The sequence below is a fragment of the Calonectris borealis genome, chromosome 6, assembly GCF_964195595.1.
Source record: "Calonectris borealis chromosome 6, bCalBor7.hap1.2, whole genome shotgun sequence".
In the NCBI taxonomy this organism is placed as follows: domain Eukaryota; kingdom Metazoa; phylum Chordata; class Aves; order Procellariiformes; family Procellariidae; genus Calonectris; species Calonectris borealis.
In genome coordinates, this window is record NC_134317.1 from 38,320,426 (window position 1) to 38,340,046 (window position 19,621).

At 39.1% G+C, this 19,621-nt stretch overlaps 1 protein-coding gene across 3 annotated transcripts; it reads right to left on the minus strand.

Moving 5' to 3' along the window:
- Positions 1–2,011: 2,011 nt before the first annotated feature.
- Positions 2,012–19,313, minus strand: NUP35 (nucleoporin 35). 3 transcript variants are annotated; one of them, XR_012674168.1, is made up of 10 exons: positions 19,205–19,313; positions 18,217–18,387; positions 16,086–16,213; positions 13,807–13,867; positions 13,062–13,203; positions 12,600–12,669; positions 12,381–12,509; positions 10,164–10,331; positions 9,664–9,803; positions 6,723–6,773 (listed from the first exon to the last, which is right to left on the minus strand). XR_012674168.1 is itself a non-coding variant. In XM_075153699.1 (9 exons), exons 1-9 carry the CDS (start codon positions 19,221–19,223, stop codon positions 6,711–6,713), a joined length of 951 nt encoding a protein of 316 aa, XP_075009800.1. In that variant the 5' UTR covers positions 19,224–19,313; the 3' UTR covers positions 2,012–6,710. The 3 variants fall into 3 exon arrangements, 2 of the variants coding, with proteins under 2 accessions (XP_075009800.1, XP_075009799.1); XM_075153699.1 differs by lacking the exon at positions 9,664–9,803 and having other exon boundaries at positions 2,012–6,773; XM_075153698.1 differs by lacking the exon at positions 6,723–6,773 and having other exon boundaries at positions 9,164–9,803.
- Between the last annotated feature and the right edge of the window lie 308 nt (positions 19,314–19,621).

Genomic DNA, 19,621 nt, shown 5'->3' on the forward strand with positions numbered 1-19,621 from the left:
CAAAAGAAAAGGTGCGCTAATACAGCCTTAACCAGTTTTCTAGCAGAAGCTACCCAACACTGAGTTCTCTTCAAAAAAAATTTACTAGTTCCATAGTGACATTACCAGGAAGTGAAGAATTCTTTCTATTACAGTGCTAAACCAGACTCTGGTCCACATGTGTTCTGCTGCTCCAGATCTACTGTGTAACCTAACCCTGGAATCAGTCATTTAATCCTTCAGTTCATCTGAACTATAAAATGAAGATCCCAATTTCCATCAATCTCACATTTCCAGGTTGTAAGTTCAGCAGGGCAGTACCTACTCCTTCCAAAGTAGTGCTTACAAAAGGCACTATGACAAGAATGGAGCCTAAAACCAGTACAAGAGCACAGGCGCCAGGACAAATAGTTCTGTGCTCCACAGGGTCCCAGACATCCACGCAGGATTTGAAACATTTAAGTTACCAGAAGATTTGGGGTATTTTGGTGAAGACAATCTTCAGCAAATAAGAGAGATCCCTGGGTTCTAGACAGAGATCCTCCTGCAAGAGCAAGATCCTTTCCACATAATAGTGAAACTCTGGAAATGTATATATGCTTTTATAATAACCTGAAGCCTTAGGCCATCGCTTTTTATATGATTTGCTATTCCCATACTTTTTCTCCCTGCATGGCAAAGATCATGCAACTTGTTCCCAGCCTAGAATCTTGGCAGTTAAAATGTATAAACAGAATTCACTGGTTTATCATATGAATTGCCAGGTATTGGTGTCTTTATATCAAGGAAGGCTTTTCCTGCTGTGCCAAGGTCAACCTGAGATATAATGAGAACAGATGTGATCAGTGAATCTCTGAACACTGACACAACACAAAAGGAAAAGGCGTTATATGCCCACTGAAGTACCCTTAAAGAAGGGACAAGGGCAGTGCAATGGTGGGCTACCTTTTCCACTGCAGAATATTTATTTGTATCCCACAGAAAGCAAAACTATTTCTTTTGAACTTGAGCATGCAATAGCTTGGGAAGAAAACTGTTGGATAAAAGTAATGGATAAGATAGAAAATTGTGATCAAGAGGGAATCATGATCAACCATTCACAATAATACCATGCAGGTTAATAACAGATACTCTTCTGTTTTGCAACTAGCTGTAGGAAAAGATGTTTATATTTAATCCCAATATATGTGAAACTCTAGATCCTGTCTAGGCAAGTACTCTGACCTAATATGCCAGATCAGGTTGCTGCTTGAATTTTCTGCAGTAAGCCATATTAATTTCGTTTCCTTTTAGAAAGAAATTTTATATTCTCCTTGTATTACTGAAAGCAAAGAAAGTCTACACCATTAGCTCTAACAGTGCTGGGCTGCTGTTGCAAAAAAACCCAAACAACAAACCAACCACAAAAAACCCAAGAAACATTTCATGCAAATATTAAAACAATTTAAGAGGTAGTGCTGAAAACTTGAGACCTTCTTCCATTAGCTTGTGAGCTGCATAAAAGTTTACCCTGCTTTTACTGAATTTTCTTTGACATCATTAGTACATTTGTTTGTGTGAGGTTATTAAAATTATAAAATATACACACAATTAATTTAACACACTGTCAAACTCACCAACTATTTAAGTCCTGTCATTACATAGCTGGAGATTTCAATTTTAAGATTCCCACTGGCTTTAGGAAACAAAAGTTTGAGAAAACATTCTTATGATTAAAACCACAGAATATGAAATATAATATTGTAAGACTTCAGAAAATAATTAGATTTACAGCTGAAGTAAAATGATCTTTTGGCTTAGTGGCTTCAGAGAACAATTACAATATACTCTGTGACTGGAATTTCAAATGCAGTTAACAGTAAGTGATCTGGTCAATGATCAGTCCTACCCGAAAATTGAAACCTATATACACTACTTGCAATAAGTAAGTTTTGGGTTGGTTGGTTTGGGGTTTTTTTTTGTGTGTGTTTTTTTGGGACCGTTTTTTTTTGGTTTGGGTTGTTGTTGTTTTTTTTTTTTTTTTTTTTAAAAGAAGTATAATGGTTTTCTACTCCTATTGCTTAACTTTTGTGGTAGTGTTCCTCAGGTTTTTAGTATCTTCAAGACACTCCTTCCTGCCATCAAACCACATCTTCAGTTTTTTCTGCATTAGAAAAAAATTTCTTTTAAATTACATCTGTAAATTATTGTAGAAGTTTACCACAACATAGTATTTATATATATGGAATTAGAGGAAAAAGAGGAAAAACCCATAATCTTATGGGGAGCATCATTCATGTTCAGTAACAACATTTGACCTGAAGTGAACACAGTGACTGCCAAATGTTATTTACACTGGTAGCTCAAATTTCAGTAGGCTAAAATACTGGTGCAGCAATATTGCTGCAAGGAAGCTTGCAGAGCTTCGGTGTATCTCTTTCTCTTTAGGAAAGAAATAGTGTTTTTATGTCTGAACAACAGCTAGCATGATCTCGTTTCTTTCAGTTCTATAACAAAGCTGGCACATCTTTCAGTGGAACCGACCTCTCCCAATTCACAATGCAGGATTTTTGAGAGGAGACAGAAAAATGTAACAGAACCCAACACAGAGATTGTGGAATCAAATCCCTACACAGAATTTTTTTCCAGCCCAAAGAGTTCATACAAACTATGTGCGTAGTTGTTCCCAGTCCATCCTACAGGGACTCAAATGTCAGCAATTCCAGATGGTCAGAGAATGATACCCACAAAAGCACTACTAGTTGTTAAAAAGAAATCCTTCATCCAGCAAATAAAGACCTAGCACAGAATGCCAATCAAAAACATGCTAGGCAGAGAGAACACTGTGCATTTCTTTCACTACAAGCATTTACAGCATTGCTATGTCGACTGTATTTCACACGCTTCCCGCTTAACACAGCGCAGAGGTGGCAGTTTTTTCAGAAACAGAGGTGGCAATTTTTATCATGCTACTTTAATCGCACAAAAAAAAGGGCAGAGGAAGAATACTGAGAAAATGCTAGTAAACCGTATGTCTTATTCTCTTTATGCTATGATAGGTCTGGAAGCAAATGACAAATTTATGTAACCTCGTTTTTTTCATGCAAGGTGTTAAGGTTCAGAGATAAGTGCACCATTGTTATAGTTGTGTGTCAAAGTCAGTTTTAAACTTCTCAAACGCATCTGAAATGGCAGAAGATACCTGAACATAAGCTTCCAATACTTGTTGAATTTTACAGTAGTTTGATGATGAATATTTGTACAGTAGAAAAGTTTCCCAATCACTTTTTTACACTAGTCTTCATGCCTTACAAATTTTGTTACTCGTTTCTGAAGAAATAATTATACTCAACCTGGTCTTTGTCACATTATGTATTCCATCGATGATACCCTGAATATCTGGTATACAGGTTCATTATATGCCCGTCTAGAGTCAGATGCCACAGAAGTCTTCTAGAAATAAAGAAGCTATGCAGCTGCTCCTGCATCACATTTTGATATGCTATTACAGCTTTAATTCAGCCAGATAAACTCGTTTTCATCTCCTGGGGCACAGAATGCCAGCTGCCACCACCACCGTACTGCAACTAGTAATAAGTTATAACACGTACTGGTGCCATAGTTGTAGTGCCGGGAGTTGGACTCGATGATCCCTCTGGATCCCTTCCAACTTGAGATATTCTATGCTTCTATGATATCTTTCAGGACCTTTTCCAGTGGCAACTCTATACCAAGCTAGAAGAAAACATTTCAAGACTCAACTAGTAAGATGCTCAGTAAGGACGAAATGGTCAAAGCTGAAAAGACAGTCATTACCATCACCTACTCCACTAAAATACTAACACTGCAGTTAATCATTGCATATTTATTAGGCTAGTTACCTCTGTAACAAAATAATTAAAAGTACATTTAAAATTCTTAATTATGCAAGTGTCTGTGAACAACATTAACTTAATTTTAGAAAGATGCTTTAAGCCCTTAAGTCAAGATGTACATTCATCCTATCCCATTCCTACAATTTACCTGGAGTGAAAGCTGTTTGCTACTTCTCATTCTGAAGAACCACCACATTTGCTAGAAACTGGAAATCTGGCAAGTCTAAACAAGTGCATAGGAATAACAATTAATGTCTCTCTTTCAATTTAGCATTAGCAAGAACAAAACCTATACTATTCAATATATATGCAAGCCCCATTGTTAATGCAGTCACCTGGAAAAAATAATGTAATTAATATTAGACTGTTCTCTAGCCTGTATATAAGGTTGACCTCTGTGCAGTTTTTACTTTAAGACCTTCAATTTGCAAATGAACATTTTCATATGTTCATGAGCACAATTCAATTACAAAGAAAGAGAAACTGTGGCACCTAAAAAACAATAGCCCATTATAGTATCCTATGATGGCTATGATGGACAATTTTAACTGTATTTCATCTATTGAAATGTGATACTACATGCTATCCTGTTGCATGCTTGGAAAATACTGCAGGCCTTCGCTCAATTTCACTGAAGTCAGCAGCAGGGTCTTATCCACCAGTGCAATCCTACACAGTAAACAAATAAAATTTGTAAACTTTAAAAAGAGAGCTAAGAGTGGTCAGTGAGCAAGCCCAGTAAGTCAAAGTACTTGCTAGCTGAGAAAGCATGTTGTGCAAGAGAAGTTTGTTACTTTGCAGCAAAGACTTTTTTTTTAAATAAAGAGGAAGTTTCATTACAGTTTTTTTCATAGCATCAAAGCTGTCAATACCAACAAACCATAACCACACTTACGACTTTACAGAAGCAAGGTCTGACTTCTGTTGCAGTCTGGATTGCTGAGCATTTTTGAGCAGGAGACTGGAAACTGACACTAGCTGAATTAATAATGTATGTTATTAACATATTAAAAGATCCAAACAGCTTAATAAATTCATTTTACAGTGCTTTATGTCATGACAGCCAGTGTTGCAACCATGATTCTTTCAAGCCAGCTATATGTTTAGTTGCCAGGAGGAAATGGGAGTTTTGGCAAAAGAACCACCACCAGTTAGCATACTAGCACTCAAAAAAACCCCAGTCTGGGTTCCAGACTAAAATATTCAGCTACAGCACTTTATCTGATAACCAATTTAGAAAAAGATATTTTGGACCATCTTTAGGTTTCAAAACAAATCGTCTATTAAAATTAACTGAATCCACGCTACAGAACTATCATTTCCAAGATCTCCACAGACATCCATTTGTCAGGTTATCCTTGCTTCATGTACTCAAGGTTACCTTCTTAACACCAGGGGGTTGGAAAGATCCTTGAAAAAGAAAACAGCATTTTTTGGGACTTAATTCTGCAACAAGGGACAGGTTCTCACAGAACACACAGGGCTCCAAAGGCAGCTAAACAAGATGCTAATTAGGTGGATGACATACACAATGGGGGGGGGGGGGGAAATCATTGAAAAGTTCTCTATTTTTCATACTGAAAATTCAATTCATCCCTACAATGAAAGATATGTTCCTAAACTGATTTCTGCAGTAAATTATACCAAAGCCTGATGTGATAAACAATTGAGCAAAATAAAACAATGACTGTTCAGAGCAATTCCTTACTTTCATGCTGTTTCTAATCAGAATAGTCTCTCCAACTTCACACACAAAAGGACTGTAATGAACAAAAAACAGCACTTCATCTACAGAGACCAGAATTTTGGGGTCACTTCAACTGCACCTGCTTACATCAGCAATAAACTCTTTATTTAAGCTGAAAGTTCACTTACAAAACTGAGAAACTTGAAGAATAAAGATATGACAACATTATATAGGACATAAGAATTTACAGCTTGTCAGACATGCTTTGATTTCAACATGAGTTTTACTTGCAGAAAAATGGAAAATATGACTTTGTTGATAGAAGCACAGTTTATATGCATTACAGAAAAATGTACTCAAGTCAAAGGATTCCTTAATAGAAGGCCAAAAACATTTTACAAAGTTATAATTATGCACTCATTTTTAAAGGTAACTTCACCAACTGAACTCTAATTTATAAACACGAACAGAAGTTTGACAGTCAGTACTGTTTGCACTTTGATACTTACGAGAGACACACCACATCAAAAGAACACCTTTTACTCTTGTCCAAACAATTAAAAAAAGGCATTATCAGAAAGCCATGAAGTTGCCTGAGGACTGATGTTTTTACTAGAGATCTAGAATGTTTATTCCAGAGCCTTCTCACCTGCAGTCTGAAATTCAGTAAACCGACTTCTGATTCCAAGTTGTTTGTAAGCTAGTTTGTTTTGTTTTCACTCTCTTAACAACTGAACAGCTTACTATTTCTAAACATATGTAAGCAGTACATTTTTGCAGACTTATCTGTGGTCTAGCCATCTACAGTCAAATTAAAGAAAACTGATGCAAGTCTTGTATTTTCACACATGTACTCAGACTATCAGAAAAAAGGCAATTATGTTAATACCAAATGGATATTGTGGTATGTTCTGCTAAAATATAATTTGGTCAATTTATCTGTCTCAAAATGGAGATGAGTGAATACTGGTAAGATTTTAAATAGAGCTGAAGAACTATTTCATTGAAGCAATATTTAGAAGTCTGAATTACTCCCGAATTAAGATATTTAGTAAATTCATCTTTGTCCTTTCTTCTTTTATTACGAAAACACTTCAACTAAGAGATATTTGAGCACTGCTATTTTCTCACAGTACTGTTTATGCACTTCCTAACTAAAGTATAATTAAGATACCATATTCCATCCAGTATCAGTTAAGCCTCTCATTAGAGTTATGAAGAGCTGCCACACGGTGGAGGTAGATGCCTACAACCTGAAATGAGAGGCAGACATGACGTACTCTAACATTTGATCTTCATTTTATGTTAGTGCACATGGATTACACAAACAAATATCACTCACTTTGAAAGTTACTAGAAAGCGAAATTGAGGAGGGGTGGGAGGGAAAAAGGAGGACAAAAATAAACACTATCTCCAAGTTATAAAAGTCTTTACCAAAAAAATCTGTTAAAATTGTAGTGAAATTACGATTGAAACAATACAACAAATCCTTCTAGAATTTAAAACTGTGCAGATCTATATACTAAGAGAAGTGAATTAGATCCCCGAGTAACATGCTTGTGATGGAGGTAGACAACAGAAAATAAGTTTTCGTGAGTTTTACTTTAAACTAAAGCCATAATCCTATGAAAAATGTAGTCCACAGTCTTACAAGAAACCCCATACAACTGAAACCAGAACTGAGTTTCATGAGTATGTTACACATCATTATCTGAAGTCCATAACTTTGGTTTTAATGTAAATCACACCTAGCTACAGCTAGAAGAGAATCCTTCCTTATTGCAAAGCAGCAGGTACATAGTTAACAAACGGGAAGAATTGGATTTTTAAATGCAATGCTACCTAACAACAGTAGCTAGCCTTGAAACTGTTTACTTGAAGACCTTCCAAGTGTTTCAGAGATTCTTCATACATGTACTTCTCAAAATCCCCTGCCCTTTCACACTCATATAATTAATAACAAGATTATCAGGAACACATTGCAACAAAGCTGTGCAGTGGCTTGTGCAGTGTGGGACTGTAATGTTCTCATACTTCGTAAGCCCAAAACATTGATACCAGGGTTTAACTAGTTCTTGACACAACATACTAAGTTTTACCAGTCGTCTTTACCAGCAGAAGCCATATGAAGATAATTTCTTAATGATACTGCCCAGAAGTACAGAGATTTATGTTCTAAACTTTCTTCTCCTATTTACTACCTCCAGAGCAAAGTAAACAACATCCGCTACTCCCAAGTGCTTTTACTCTACAGGAAGCTGCAATGACCTATTAGTAAAATCATTCCTAAAGTTATGAGAAACAAGAGACTAAGGTAAACAACTGGGGGAAAAAAAAACAGCTTAGCGCTGTTTTAAATCTAGTACTTATTGGTAAAATAGGTCAGCCAAACTACTGACTTCGGCTCCAAAGTATGTATTTAGCTTCAGACTTACTTGATCTAAGTTCAATCTTACTCTTCATCACTAAACTAAATCCTATACACATCATTAAAAGTCTGAAGCGCACCAGAAGTGTATTTTGCAGAGCAACTAGCCAAATAAATTTAGCTGAACTACCCATTTTCTTTCTGAAGTCGTCTGCATAACAAATATTTTTCACCAAGAAAAAGCCAGAGAAAACACATGCAGATATTAATTAGGTTTGAGCAGCTCCCTTTGATCAAAAGCAAATGGATGAGTAGCAAGCAATATTCCAGAAGCATAAGTCAGCAAATACAGTAAAATGCATCTCAAAAATCTCTGAATCTGCTTGCACGTAGGTTACTTCTAAAGCGTACAACAAAGCACAAAGTGCCCTGAGGTAGAAACCTGACTTCTCTCCAAGTGCTTTGGGGATTTTACTCAGGACTATTTCCAGCTTAATCCTGTAAACTGGATGCCCATTAGCATCTGAGGGACATTAGGCATGCTCCTGGACTAATCTTTCAATCTAGTTTCATCAGAGAAGTGCAGTTGAAGAACTTTGAGACCACACTGCAGTGTGAAGCAAAGCATGGAAATGGGTATGACTGGATATTCACCTGACCAACACACTATTGACCCAAACTAAAATGCTGATGTTGACCGACACCAACACAGCCACAAAATCAAAAAAGTAATAGTTGCATTTAGTTTCCCAAGTATTGCAGGAAAAATTGCTCTCTTCCCAGATGAAAGAGACCTTTATCTCAAAGACTATGAGCTTACATGGCACACATGATTACTTGAGAGGCTCACATCCAAAAGAAAACTTCAAGGGGGGGGGGGAGGGGGGGAGTTAAATTTAAAAAAACCCAAAAACATCATTCAGCCAATAACTTGGAGAAAATTTCTTAGAAGAGTCTTGAAATGAAAGCAGCTCTGGTCACTAACACATTGCATTTTTCTATTCAGCTATTTCAACTCAACATTTCGTAGCTTAGAATGCTACAGTTTGTTACCTGTTAAGTGCACACTGCTATAAAATACCCATGGAGACAACATTTAAACATTAGCTAGTTTTAACGCTGGTTAGTACTACTTCAGTAAAAATCAGCAGCATCGGCTCTGCTGATAACACTTTAATAAACATTAGGCAGCATCATACTTAACAGTTAAGAGTACTGCAAATAGTTTTTCCTAACAGAACTCATACTTGCTTAAAAAACAACCTAAGAGAAACTTAACTTTATTTAGCTTTATTAATAAAACAAAGAGTTAAAAGGCTACTGTGACATTTAGAACATGATGCCAGAGATAATTATAAACCAGCAATGAATCCTAATAAAAAAATTAAAATCACATATACTAAGAACAGTCCCTGTCCCTGGGAGCCAGCTGTGCATAGTGTTCTTCCTGCAAGTAGCCCATCACCTTTCCAGAAAAAAAAAAAAATTAAAGGCATCAGTAAATAAAGCTGCCATTTTAAACATTTCCAACTTACTGGGAAGTAATTCACAGAAAGTAATTACAGAGGAAAAGTCAGTGCTGATATTTTTTCTACAATCATGCAATCAGAGCACAAATGGGAAAAAAGCACTTATATTTACAGGTACTCAGTTTTTAAAACCGTGTGTACATTGCCATCATTTAAAGTGCAAGCTACATGTCTGCTGAATTAACTGAAGGCATAACAGGTGAGATATAAGTTAAAATACTGCCACCAGTAGTTATACAACTAACCACAGATGCCAGTAGCATGTTTCAAACCCTGACCAAGTTAATGTGTTACTTCCTCTTGTATATTACCAGCCGAACACATATTCCATTGCTTTAGATACAATACTTTCATCTTTCCTAGGAGTTTGCCTGTCAGAAACCACCTAGAAGGCACAGGGGAAGAGGAAGAGAGAAAATAAAGAGAATCAGTCAACATATAGTTAATTCTTTTTATACTAACCAGGTTTTTTTCTTTTCTTTTCCGAAGTGCTACTATATTTTGACAAAATATGTTTGAAATATTTTCAAAACAAGCCCTTAACCTCTGGAAAAGTGACAAGTCTTTTTTTTTTATTATTATTTTAGAGACTGAACAGACTGAGTTTGTACTTGAACCACATCTTTAAAGAAATGACAGGAAAAGATAAAGGCTAAGGGCATGCTGAAGTTTGTGTGTGTACAGCCTCATACAACTAAGGGGAGATAGCACAAAGAAACACATGCTTCTCTTTCCCTTAAAATACCTGATAGTCACTAGTGGAAGCTTTATATGCTGTTGCAAGAGGTCTCATTGTAGAAATCCTTGTAGTATTATTTGCAGGTTGTACTGGTGTGCCAACAGATTTTGTAGGTGGAGTGAAAACTGAAGACATTGAGGATGTAGAGCTTCTTTCATAGTTTTCCATCACACTCTTAAAAAGAGGGTTAATATAATGTAAACAAATACTAAAAAGCAGTATTTCAACCTTTATTATCTAGAATTATGTATTATCTAGAATTGTTTGATAAAATATGTTCACATCTCAAAGTAAGCAAAGACCACAGGTAAATTGCCTGTCAGCACAGAGCACACAAGTACACACCAACACCAAGCATTTTCCTCACTGCAATCATTTATATGTTGGATTATGCCATTGCAAAGTAGTGGAAACCTGTAATCTGTTCACTGTACATACTAAATATCAGCCAAGTTTGAAACAGTATAGAGAAAATAAATTGTAAGACTTGCAACAAACTTCAGGTAGTAACTTTTTTCAGGCCCAGTTGAACTGGGTAGCATAACATCCTCTTTCTAAATACTTCTGAAATATGTTACCTTATCCACACAAGACAGTCTCCAAGCCCTTACCAACCTGCAGCTTTTTGCTCAAGTTCAATTTGGCAAGGAGTTTAACTCAGTCTCCTTAGCAAATGCTAGAAAAGGAGTCAGAAGGCTCCATTTTCTAAGCTTACGTTTAGAAAGGAATGCATGTAGAATGGAAGAGGCAGAAAGTTCTGCAAGAACCCAGAGAAAACAAAATGGGAAATGACAACCAGCCTGGGAGACCCAGTTTGCTGCATTTAGACTCAGTGGAGCACAGCATTCAACCAGCCCAAAGACAGCAGAAATTCAGAAGCACATCTGGCAGGAGACAGCTATCCAAAATACAGGATACGGTTGGTGTCCAGCGTGGGTGGCAGCTGACACTCTGCTCAGCCCGTGGGGAACCCATGGAACTAACTGCTACTTTTAAATCAGAAGCCTAAGCATGATGTCAAATCTATCATATCTAGTTTTCAATTGCAAGGAAGTGTTTTACAGGCTAATGCCAAACCCTCAATGGATTAGTCTCCAGAAATCTCTCTTGCCCTCAACAGTACAGGTTAATGATTATGGGTTTATTTATTGATATTTGAAAGTGGACACTATCCACAAAAAACATAGTGAGAATTCAAAAGCAACAAAGATCAGATGCCTGACAATTAAATGTCTTAGATCATTACTTCTGGAGTTTCAGCTTATAGACAATTCAGTCATTGATACAAACTGGACACCAAAATAGTAAATAAGGTAAGAAGAGACTGGAAGCCTTACCATCAGAAGCCCAGAGAGGAAAGGGGCACTGAAGTACATTTGTTTCTGAATTTTAATCAGTATAAGAAATGTTTGAACTGATAAAAATTGAAGTAATTGCTAACTCAATTTCTAGGGCTGCCTTCCCCAGAATGGTTTACATTTGAAAGCTTACATTGCTCTTTAGTATCACTTATCCTTAGAGGAAACCAAAAAAAATAATCTGTGAACTATAAAAGAATGATTGTCATTTGCTTAAACTAATGTACAGTACCCAATGCAAAGTGCTGCAAGAATTAATGGTCAGGGCATTGTCAATGCCTAGAAACTAATAGCTCATGATAAAATTAGACTGAAATACAGCCATGCCTACCCCAACCACTACTTTCAAGAAAGGGACATGTTTCTGTGGGGGCAGGTGGGAGAATAGGATCAGGACTGTCTTGCTAACAAATTTTCAGTCTGATGTACTAAGATAAACTGAAAAGCCAGAATCAGATAAATAGTCACATAAAAAAGAGGGACGATTAGGAGCAATAACAGTCTTAATCTGCCTTCACATATCTAGGGTTCAGGCAGCCCCTAAATGCCACAGATTCCAGTCTGGGAAACTCTTATCTCAGTTGTCTCTTATGTTATGGTTTCACTTCATATCTTGTGCAGCAATATAATTCTGTGCATTCCTTCCAAGGAGCACAGAGATTTCCCATAATGATCTTTCTCAGCAGGCAATTTTGTCAAATACTTAAGAAAAACTCATGTAAGGTATAACAGAGTGTACTTATATAACAGTCTATGCTTTGCAATTCAAAAAGAAAAAAAAAAAAATCAAAGAGGTCAAGGAAAATAAAGAGGATGCCCAAAAGCAGAGTATTTTATATTTAAATAAGAGCCGCTGTTAACTTACTTTATCTATACATGGCTTGACACCAATCATGATAGATTCACCAAAAATTCTTCCATCTTTGCTTAAGGCTTTCCGGGCTTGAAGCTTAGACTGATATCGAATATGCATCCAGTTTCCTGTGTTGGACATCTGTATGAGATTAAGTGAAAATTGTGAAATTTAGCTTTTTAAAGAATGAGACAGAATGTTTTTAGAAATAAGACTCAAACTAAGACATACCACATGCTTTAATATGTTTCCATACTGAGCAAACTGTAGAAGAATATATGAAGCTGATGCTTGAGGAAATCTGAAAGACAAAAAAATGCTCAAAAAATTATAATGAGTAGTTTAAGAATTCTGGTGCTAAAATATAACCCTATGAATGGCTTTTAGAAATCCAAGAGAGATCAGTGTGCTACTGCCATTTTAGAAGCAGTGACTTGAGGAATATTATCTTCTAGGCATTTTTACTTCACCACACACCTCAATGGTAGAATGCTGCCTTTTTAACTTGAAAAAATTAAAATGTGGCTCAAGTAAAAGTGCTTCACTAAAATATATGCTTTTCCTGGCTTTAACCACAGTTGTATTTCCTGCAGAACCTAGGAACGCCAGTCAACAGCAACATCCAAGTCCTTCTTTCCATATGCTGCAAAGACTTCACCCATGGCTTTTCTAATACTTTGGAAATCAACTTACCCAAATACAGTTACCCATGTGTCATCAAGTTGATCTTCTGAAGTCAGGGAATCGCCCTGAGTATAAAAAGGATCTAGCTGAGCAGGAGATAGAGTAGTCTTCCTAGGCTGCCCAATACTTGCAGGACTGAACATACTTGAAGCTGTTAAATTGAAATGGCATTGTTTAACAAATTACTTTTGCAAGACAGATAAACTTAAGAGCCTATAAATTCAGTATCAAACATTTCACTTGTATATGGAAGAGTTTGATGGAGATTTATTTGCAGACACAGACAAACAGTAAGTCAATCCAAACTTCATGTCTGCAAGCATGCTAGTAAGTTTTAGGACTAGCAATGTAGCTTTCTCCTGGAACTCTACACACCAGCAGCTTAATACAGAAGCTAAATAGGAACAAGACAGCAGAATTAAGCTTAGCAAGAAGCCATGGTTTCATACAAGAGACAGGAAACCTTATGAAGATGGAAGGCGACCCATCAATCTCAGCTGCTTCACTCAAGTACAACTACCTCTGTGCTCAGTTCAACAACAAATTTTGAATAAGAAATAAGTAAAGTTGATTGAAATTCAGTCAGTCAGAGTGGAAAAGTATTTCCTGTTCACATACCTCTTGAAAAGCTAGTAAATAAAGATGCAACTCCTTCGCAAATTAGCAAGGAGTTGACTAGCTGGAACAGTGATGATTTTTGTGTATTAAGGAAAGCAGTAAGAAAGTAGATTATATATTTTGACAGGACATCTACCTGTTCCAGGTGTTGATGGCATAGTTCCAACCAATGGGCTCTGTGTCAGAGAAAAGCTGGCCTGCATTAAAATACAGAAAGTAAGAAATCATTCTTACAGGTACGCTTCTCGGATCAGAAGAGATCATTTTCAGGTAACTTAAGCATCAGGCAAGAATAATAACTGTTTGCCTTAAGTTACTCCTAACTTTTAAGAGTGAGAACAGACATTTACATGTATATTTAATACAAGATTATTAAAAGTTATTAATGAGAAGTTATTTGACAATGTTTTTACATTCTAACACACAGCCTAGCAGATAGCCTGGACATCCAGTAGGCCTCAACTATTACATTCTGGAATTTCCAGCTGATTAGTAAGCCTTAGAAGAGAATGCAGTTAACTTTCCTGATCAGAGGCTTAAATGCAAGTATCAGAGATAGTCTGGGAATGTAGAGCAAACTAAAGAAGGGAAGCACCACAAGCAACAGGATTCAGGGCCTGTCTACCATATTTTATCATCTAACAAGGAAGAGCTACTGGTATACAAGAAGAAAGCATATTTAGGCTTAGGGTGAGCTTTAGGTAATATGAACTGAAAAATCCATTACCTAATACCAATCACATATGCTTTGTGAAACCAGGCAGCTTTAGGTATCAACACTCAGAAATGTTAAGTTTAACTTTTTCAAAATAGGCATCTCACTATTGGTGTAGTATAGTAATTCACACATTCACATGCACACGCATGGAAATGATGCCAGTATCATAAGTTACTAGCATCTGATTTTCACTGTCTAAAAGGCTTAGAAATCATGGGAGCATAACCACTACTTGTATTCCTCATCACTAGACTTACTTTCCCTCTCAACTACTTAGTGCAACTGCACTGAAGGAAAGTATACTTTGAGTTTTAGCTGCTAGTAGTTACTTTCTTTTTAACATAGAAGAATTTCAATATCCAATTTTAATGTACTTTTAGCCTGAATCATGGTATTTCTTGGATACAAGATCAAACAAACCGGAGCACCTGCAGGTCTAGCAACATGCGTTCTGATAGCTACTCATTGTTTTTTTTTTTTTAATTTTAAATACCCAGTCCTTTAAGACAGTATTGGATTCTATCCTTCACAGAGAACCTGAACTTTCATAATAAACTTTTCAGAAGGCAACACTCAACAAAAAGACTGCTCATTCAATGAAAGGCCTTCTCCTCGCATCAGAAGAATCATGTTCACTGAAAAAGAACCTACTAATGCTTGACTGCTCAGTTGAGGTACGTAACGGAGCTTATTATTAGAATGACCTTCTAGAAATTTTACTGTTACTCTTTCAAAAGTAACCCTACCTCCCTGCCCAAATTTTGATTAGATATTTTACTCAGCACAAAATTCCTTCTATTTCAGTAAGTGCCTCTATTGCTGTCCTGGTTTTGGCTGGGATAGAGTTAAATTTCTTCCTAGTGCTGTGTTTTGGATTTAGTATGAGAAGAATGTTGATAACACACCAATGTTTTTAGTTGTTGCTAAGTACCCCGCTAGTCAAGGACATCCAGCTTCCATTCTCTGGAAGAAGCTGGGAGGGAGCACAGCCAGGACAGCCAGCCCAGCTGGCCAACGGGGTATTCCATACCATGTGACGTCATGCTCAGTATATAAAAAAGAGGCGTGTTCCAGGAAGTAGTGATCACTACTTGGTTATCGGTCAGCGCGGGTGGTGAGCAATTGCATTGTGCATCACTCATTTTGTATATTCTATCATCATTATTATTATTATTTTCCCTTTTCTGTTCTATTAAACTGTCTTTATCTCAACCCACGCGTTTTTCTCACTCTTACCCTTCTGATTCTCTCCCCCTCCCAGTGGGGTGGGGGGGTAGTGAGCAAGCACCTGCGTGGTATTTGGCTGCCTGCCAGGTTAAACCACAACAATTGCCCACTAAAAGAAAAAATAACACATATTTGGACCCTTCCGGCAACCAGCAGCCCAATAAATTTACAAGAAGGTGAAAAGCTGCAACAAGTCTGCATTTTTCATGTACAAAGCATAGCAGAGGCATGATTTGCACTCTTCACTCTCTACAGTATCGAAAATCAGTAATGACAGGAGATAGCTCCACGACTGCAGCTCTCATTTAGACAGGAACAGGCACACCAAACACCCAGACTAAGAAACAGCATGCTCTGAAGACTCACCAGTCATTTTGCTACAGCAGTTTATACAACCGAGTTAAAAAATTCACTGAAGCAGTGAGCTACCTCACATCTGCTAAGAATAGACCAGTACCTAAGCCACTTACTGGTCTTCTTGAGGTTAGAGGTGTTGATCCAAGGCCAGGACTAGATAATTCATCATATATGCTTCTAACTGGTGGAGCACCACTTTTATCTTTATGCGTAGGGACTACTGGTTGTGGGGGAGATCCTCCTGCAATTAAAAGGAACAAATGAAGAGCAAGAGAAAACCTGTAATTTTACTCTACTGCTACTTGTTCTTGAAACTTCAACAGTAAATTCAGCCATGAAAGACTGTTGGTCGTTTCACTGGGAGTTTGCAAAACTATCTGGCCTACCAAACTGTTCAGGTTTGAATGTTCGACATAAGAATATCACGTGTCAGAAACTGCATCCTTACACAAGTATCATCTAAAAATTTTAGACCTCTTATTAACCCAGTATATTCACTACTTTCATGCACTCGTTCTTTTTATGAAGTTCTGAGCATAGCTACACCTTTCTATTTTAAGGCAGGGTAGTAGTGCATTTTAATTGTTTCAGAGACTAACTTCCCTGTAGCAGAGATGCAAAAGCAAGGTTTTTAAGACTTGAGACATTATACATGCTAAAGAACCATACCAAAATGCACACAGACATTGCACATGCCGTCACATTCCCACTGTCCAAATTCCTTTCCTTCCCATGTAATTTCATATTAAATAAAAATGTAAGCTCTTGAGAGCAGGGACGAGCTTGCATTTAGACAGGATGAAGTTAAGCTAGCTGCTCTCCCATTTGGTAAACTTTGGGACTTCCAGTATAACAGAGAATTAAACTGACCGGAAGATCTTGACATATCTCTGAACTCTTTGTGTGGGTTTACCCCAGGGAAAAAAAAAAAGAAAAAGTAGTTGACTTAACAGTTTTCACTTGCAAAACATTTGGAAATTAAGCTTTTCTAGGGTACTTTTCCATCCTAAATTCTAGGCTTCAGGACTCCTCTCTGAACTGTTTAACACATCCAAGAACTGTTACAGTGTATTATATAAAGCACTCTCCCATCAAGGTTTTCAGTTTAAGTGATGTACTTAACCACTCATTTTGGGAGGCCTGTGTTAGTATGTTACTGTTTCCCCTTTTCTAGAATTGATACTCTGAGACTGTAATAAACCCTCTTAAAAACAATTAGGTGAAATTCATATGACTATTTTCAATTTCATAAATGTTTTCCTAAGAGGCTTGTATGTGGAGGGGAGGCAGGGGGGACGAACAAGAGCAAGAAGCAGGAGACCAAGAGACCACCAATCACAGCATATCTAAAGTCGGAAAGGACCTATAGGGATCATTGAGTCCAATTCTGCTTGAAATTGAAAGAAAAGAATATCTAAAATCATCTTGCAGTGCTTTAATCCTCAATTTCTCCTTCAAAATGACTAGCACACTAACACCATCAGACATTTGGATTACACCAACTGATTAATACAAAAGCCAAGATCACCCATGACATGAAATGAATCAATGAAGCTGTTAACTACTCACTCATACTTCTCAGAGAAGAAAACTGACGTATAATACCACCATCTTAAAAACATGGGTAAGGACTTTTTCTAGTCGGATCGATTAGGTGGTTGGAAAGAGATGAGCATCTACAGCTAGGAAAAGTCACTACTGCAGCCCAATTACAGCAGACATCAAGACTGTAAATACTTCTTAATTAGTGCCTAGTGGTTGTATTTTTTAGTTTTCCTCCATCCAGTTTTTAGAAGTCTGACAATCCGTAAGTGACTTTTCAGAATTCATTGCAATGAAATCAGCAGCTTGCACAAGCTGCATTTAGTTTGCCAGCAGACATCTCTGTTTTAAACAAAGAGAAAACATTGATGGCTCTATGTGCAATTGACTGGTAAAGAGCTGTAGAAATTGATTTTATATTAGGAAAGATTCATATTACCTTCCCTGTAACAGCAACCTTTCCTGGTAACAAAACTGCCATGTTTAAAACATTTATTAAACTTAAGTCTACTTTGAAGAATTTAGTCAAACTCCATTGAACACTCTCGAGTACACTGTTTATTCAATCAGTTGAGTTCATTTATACAAGTTATAAGAATTCAAGTCTGCAACAGTCATGTAGAGCAATAAGACAAACCAAAATTTTACTTTCAATTTACTTTCAATTACATTGAAATTTTTCAGCATTTAGTGAATTCTGACCTGCAAGTAGCGGAGACCTCATTTCCATGACACCAACTGAAGGGCCGCTTAAAGCACGTGGCTGCGGAGTCACTGGCGCAGGTAAATCGCCCATCAAGAATCCAGGAAGAAACTGAGCACTAGTTCCTGGTTTTGGAGATGTCGGGGAGCCAAGAGTCATTGGCTCAGCTCCTGGGTTAATGAAAACGAAATTTAAAAACATGGAAGATGCCAGTGATCTAGCCTTTTCCATCGCTTAAACAGCGGTCCTATTAAAGAAACCTAAAACAACATACAGTGAGTGACTAAGACCGTTCTAATAATTTGTTTTCCAGTAAGGAAAGTTTATCACAATCTTGCATTTTTTGCAGCTACAAGAACTGCCACGCTGAGACTTCATTCTTAAAACGCACTACTTTGGTTACAGCTGGATTTCTGGTTTTGAGGGCAATTATGGGTTTTGGGTTGTTTTAAAGGCCTTTCTTATGCAAAAGCAATCACGCCAAGGCGGGATTCTCCTCCCCCGCCGGCCGGTTCCGCGCCCCAGCCCGCAGAACGCGCTCCGAGAGAGCCCCGCGGGCTCACGCCAGCCACCCCGGGGCTTCCCCCGGCCCTGCCGCCACACCCCGGAGCTGCCCTTGGGTTCAGGCGCGGATCCTGTGTCACGGAGCACGGGCGCGGCGGCTGCTTGGTTTAAGCCCAGAGGAAGGCGCTCCTCCCGCGGTCTCCCCAGCCCGGCGGCGTCCGGACTCCCCCCAGCGCGCCCGCCCGCCCGGAGCGGGGGCCCAGCCCCGGCCCCAGTCTCCTCAGCAAGCCGGGGGAGCGCGGGCAGCGCCGCGCAGCCTCGGCCGGGCAGCAGCGACCTCTGAGGCGCCTCCCGCCGCCCAGCCACCCGGCACGCGCCCAACCGCCGCGCGGCGCGGCGCGGCGCGCGGGGCCAGGCGGCGCCCGGCAGCGCCGAAGGGGGCACGAGGCCGGGGAGCGGGGGCGGCCCCGCGGCCCGGCTCACCTGCGGGCGGCGGCTCCATGGCGAAGGCGGCCGTGTCGGCCCGGGCGGCGGGAAAAGGCCGCCACCAGCTCCGCCGGGCGCTTTCAAACGGGACGGAACTTCCTCCCGCCGTCACTTCCGACCCGCCCTCCCGCCATCTTGTGAGCGGCCCCAGGCGGGAGGCGGTGTGGCGGCACCGCGCCGCGGGGCGGGAGGTGTGACCTCACAGCGGGGCGGGGCGGGGCGGGGCGGGAGCGCGGCCGGGCCTCTCCCCCGCGCCGCCTCCCTCACCCGCCGCCGGGCACCCGAGGAGCGGGCCGGGCCCGCGCCTCACGGCCCCCCGGCGAAGGGCCGGCCCGGCTCCCGTCCCGAGGGTCAGGTGCCGCCAGCTGCGACGTTAGCAGGCGCGGCTGAAAGCACCGCAGCTGTCCGTACAAA

Excerpts from the sequence above, each read along its gene's own strand:
- NUP35 (XM_075153698.1), bottom strand. Across the intron at positions 13,204-13,806 it reads GCCATCAACACCTGGAACAG|CTTCAAGTATGTTCAGTCCT; the intron begins GTAGATGTCCTG and ends TCAATTTAACAG. Across the intron at positions 12,510-12,599 it reads GAAACATATTAAAGCATGTG|ATGTCCAACACAGGAAACTG; the intron begins GTATGTCTTAGT and ends AATCTCATACAG.